This window comes from Glycine soja, unplaced genomic scaffold, assembly GCF_004193775.1.
Source record: "Glycine soja cultivar W05 unplaced genomic scaffold, ASM419377v2 tig00104051_1_pilon, whole genome shotgun sequence".
NCBI classification, from domain to species: Eukaryota; Viridiplantae; Streptophyta; class Magnoliopsida; order Fabales; family Fabaceae; genus Glycine; species Glycine soja.
Window position 1 is genome coordinate 925 of NW_021144380.1, and position 4,265 is coordinate 5,189.

Here is a 4,265-nt window from a genome sequence, read left to right on the forward strand (position 1 = left end):
TGAGTCAAGTATCCAAGGCTAGGACTTCCGATTGATTGAGAAACACATGCTATTGAGAAACATGTACTGATGAAGATGATGCTTGATTGTTTGGATTTCTCGGACTTGAGCTTCAAATACTCTGGTATTCCTCATCAGAAAACTTAGACTCAGATGTTTCTGACTTGGATACCTGTGCCACTTCGTCAGGGAAGTCATGCAAAGAGTAACAATTTTCTTGAGTGTGGCCCATCCTCTTGCAATATGTGCATTGAGGATGTCCACTCCTTCCATTGCGGCCTCCTCTACTGTTACGGCCTCCCCTTCTCCCACGAGGTGCCACCATGGCTGATGTTTCCACAACATCAGTGAGATTTTCATCCTTCAACGCATGAGGTACACGGAGAAGCCTAGTAATGAGAGAATCCATCGATGGGACTTGATCTCCAGCTAGGACCTGATCACGTACATGATTAAAATCTGAGTGTAGACTCCTCAAGATAAGGACCATGTAGAACTTGTCTAGTTTCCTATTCACATCTTCCAACGAATCAGCCATAAGAAACCTTCTCAGCTCTCTACTACTACCCGAGCTTTACCTATCGTGCAATCATGTCATGGTTAGATTGCTTGAGAGTTGTAACTTTCACAGTCGCATCAAATAGGCTTTGAATATCGTTGGTGAAGATCTCTTGGGCCTTCTTCCAAAAAAGGTGACATGTTTTTGAAAGATCTGAGAATCTCCAAAACATCTGGCTCGACCGATTGCCACAGAACAACACATAGTTGATAATCTAACTTCTCCCATTCAGGTTTCTTGTCGTTTGGAGCAACATTGACGCTTTTCTCTAGGTGGTCATGGTACCCTTGACCAAGAAACCACAACTCAATGGAAGCAGACCATGACAAATAATTTTTCCAGTTGAGCTTGGCAGTTGCAATGGTTGGGTTCCAAAAAAATGAAAATACAGGATTGGAAGAAGCCATTTTTGACCCAAAAACAAAAAAAAATGCATTGTTTAAGACAATTTGGCGAGATTCCGACGGCCGGAGTGCGGCGGCCGCGGCAGCAGACGGTGGCCGAAGGTGGCGGCGGACAATGGCCGGAGGTGGCGGCGGACAATGGCCGGAGGCGGCAGACGGTGACAGCGGCGACGATGGTGGCCGGAACCCGCTCTAATACCAACTTGAATTTAAATGTGAGGAAATTTCAGTCACAGGACTTATGATATTCATGTTTCAGCTTACAATTTATAGAGTACAAAGCATAAGAGAGAGAAAGGGGGAAAAGACAGCCTAGCCTAGTCTATGTGACAGCCTAGTCTAGTCTATGTCTGCTGACTTCTAAAACAAGGAAAAAATATTTAGTAATGATGCATACAAATCTAATTCAGAAACCCCAAAAGATATTCAACACAAGTATTGAACAAAAAACTCTTAGAAAGATGTTGAGAATAACTGAATGAAATCTCTTAAAATTCGTGCCATGGTCACATATTTATAGCATTTGATGGCTCCTGAAAAAACAAGTTAAAAGTTGTGACTCTCTTAAAAACTAGTCACTTTAAAAAATTGTGACTTTTGGCAATTTATTTTTCAAAATCATATATATATATATATATATATATATCTGGATGACCAAACTTAGCTTTTGTCAATCAATCTTTTTAAAAAATACTGTTGAGTTCTGTTTTCTGTTACTAGTTTGTTAGTTTTCTGTTACTTGTATTGATGGCTTAGTAGTTGTTAGCTTAGTCAGTTAGCTTTATATACCTTGTCCTTGTATTTTTGGTGAGTTGAATAATAAGAAATCATGAGCACAATGCTCTTTCTCTTCTAAACCTATTCTTTTCACATGGTATCAGTTGAAATCTTCCTTCGCTGTGATCCTTGATTGATCCTTCTTGCAACCATTGTTGCCGTTGCACTTTCTTCATCCTGAATCGCTATTCTTCAAGCTTCCTCCTCGGTTAATCATGGCTAAAAAAGCTGTTGTCAATAATGCAGCTCTTACAAACTTGTTGAATCCCTATTATACTCATCCAAATGAGAATCCCGGTGTGGTACTTGTTGCTCAGGTTCTCAGTGGTGGAAATTACCACTCATGGTCGCGTGTTATGCTTCTTGCTTTGAGACCAAGAAAAAGGTCCAATTATGGATGGTTCTTTGCCTCGTCTTGCTCTTTATGATCCCAATTTCGCTCTATGGGATCATTGTAATACCTTGGTGGTTTCATGGCTTCATCAGTCTCTTGATCCAGAAATCTTGCAAACCATCATGTGGATGGAGAATGCATCGGATAGCTGGAATACTCTCAAGAAACATTATTACCAAGGAGATGTATTTCGGATCAGTGACTTACAAGAAGAAATTTATCTACTTAAACAAGGTGATGCCAATATCACTACTTACTTTACAAAATTGAAAGGTTTAATCAAGAATTGGACAATTTTCGCCCTATTCCTTCATGCACATGTGCTATTGTTTGTTCCTGTGAACTCATTCCTATTGTTAAGAGTCACAGAGAAGGTGATTATGTGATTAGATTCTTAAGGGGCCTCAATGACCAATACTCTACAGTAAGGTCAAATATAATGATGATGGGCCCCCTCCCTGATTTAGACAAAGTTTTCTATATCCTCATTCAACAACAAAGGCAATTGGTTCTTCAATTTGATGATTCTAGAGTTTTAGCTTAATTGGATACCAACAATGGTACTTATGGCAGAGGTAGAGGTCATGGAAGCTATACATCAGGTGGAAGAGGTAGAGGCAGAAGCACAAAAATATGCACTTATTGTAACAAATCAGGTCATATGGTAGACACTTGCCTACAAGAAACATGGTTATCCTCCTCACTTGCATAGAGGAGGAGCTGTCACCAGTATTCTATGGATGATCAAGAAATTGAAGATGATCTATAATCTCTAGGACCGAAAGAGGTATCTGCAGATGCTTCATCTGTAGCTTTCACACCAAAGCAACATAAGGCTCTTCTTTACTTGTTGCAGCAAACCTCTCAAGCCTCTCCCTCTCACACCACTAATCAGTTAGTTAGTTCTCATAAGAATGGTAATTTAGATATAATCTGTGCTATTCTTCATGCTTATAGTTCCAATATAAACTCTTAGGTTCTTGATTGTGGAGCTACTAATCATGTGTGTTTTTCCAAACTAATTTTCAATGTCTCAAACAAATCAAACCTATACTTGTTAAACTACCTGATGGATTTCAAATTCAAACCAACTTGGCAGGAAACCATCTTTTTAGTGATCAATTTTACCTTACTCATGTTTTGTATATTCCCTCTTTCAAATTTAATTTGATTTCAAAACTAATTGCCAATCTTCATTGTTGTCTAAACTTTCACCCTACTGGTTGTTCCCATACAGGACAAACTCTTCCTTGAGGACGATTGGAGCAGCTGAATTGAGAGCTGGCTTATACATCCTATCTTCACAACAACTTAGTTCTCCTATAATTATAACATCAATACCATTCCTTCTAATAAATGCAATGTTTGGGCATAATAGGTTAGGACATCTCTTTCATATAAACTTGTGAAAATGAATAAATTGTAATCTTCCATTGATTGTACAAACTTGTAACCCTTGTGACACTTGTCATTTTGCAAAACAAAAAGGCTGACTTTTTCTGACAACATTACTATTTCCTCACAATTTTTTGATTTGTTGCACATGGATATATGGGGTCCTTATGCTCATCCTTCACTTCTTGTCATAAATATTTCCTTACCATTGTTGATGACAAAAGGAGATACACATGGATTATTTTTTCTAAAATTAAAATCAGAAGTTTCAAACCATATTAAACAATTTATATCTATGGTTGAAACTCAGTTTTCTGTCAGAGTTAAAGGCATTAGACCAAACAATGGCCCTGAATTTGCCTTGCAAAATTCTATGGTTCCCAAGGTATTCTCCATCAAACTTCTTGTGTGAAGACACCCCAACAAAATGGGGTTGTAGAGAGAAAACACCAACACCTTCTTGCTATGGCTAGAGCATTACTTTTTCATGCCAATTTGCCTAAATTCTTTTGGACACAAGCTATCTCACAGGTTTTTCATATAATAAACAAATTGCCAACTAAATTTCTAAATCAAAAATCTCCACATGAGGTTCTGTTCAATTGCACACCATCTGTCATACCCTAATTTCGTCCAGGGACCATCTGTTTGTTGGGATGAGACCCTCGCTTGACCACTTCGAGGTACTTGACACCCATCATTAGGCAATCCGTGAAGTTCCGTGACATGTCGAGAG

The 4,265-nt window shown here is 38.7% G+C and overlaps 1 protein-coding gene across 1 annotated transcript; it reads left to right on the top strand.

Annotated features, from left to right (window-relative positions):
• The first annotated feature begins 2,133 nt into the window (after positions 1-2,133).
• LOC114404457 lies at positions 2,134-3,407 on the top strand. Its single transcript, XM_028367397.1, has 3 exons — positions 2,134-2,368; positions 2,708-2,790; positions 3,372-3,407. Exons 1-3 carry the CDS (start codon positions 2,134-2,136, stop codon positions 3,405-3,407), a joined length of 354 nt encoding a protein of 117 aa, XP_028223198.1.
• The last annotated feature ends 858 nt before the right edge of the window (positions 3,408-4,265 follow it).

Coding starts and splice junctions, on each gene's coding strand:
- LOC114404457 (XM_028367397.1), top strand. CDS start 2,134: ATGGATGGTTCTTTGCCTCGTCTTGCTCTTTATGATCCCAATTTCGCT. Junction 2,369..2,707: donor AATTTATCTACTTAAACAAG/GTGATGCCAATA, acceptor TACTTATGGCAG/AGGTAGAGGTCATGGAAGCT. Junction 2,791..3,371: donor CACTTATTGTAACAAATCAG/GTCATATGGTAG, acceptor GTTCCCATACAG/GACAAACTCTTCCTTGAGGA.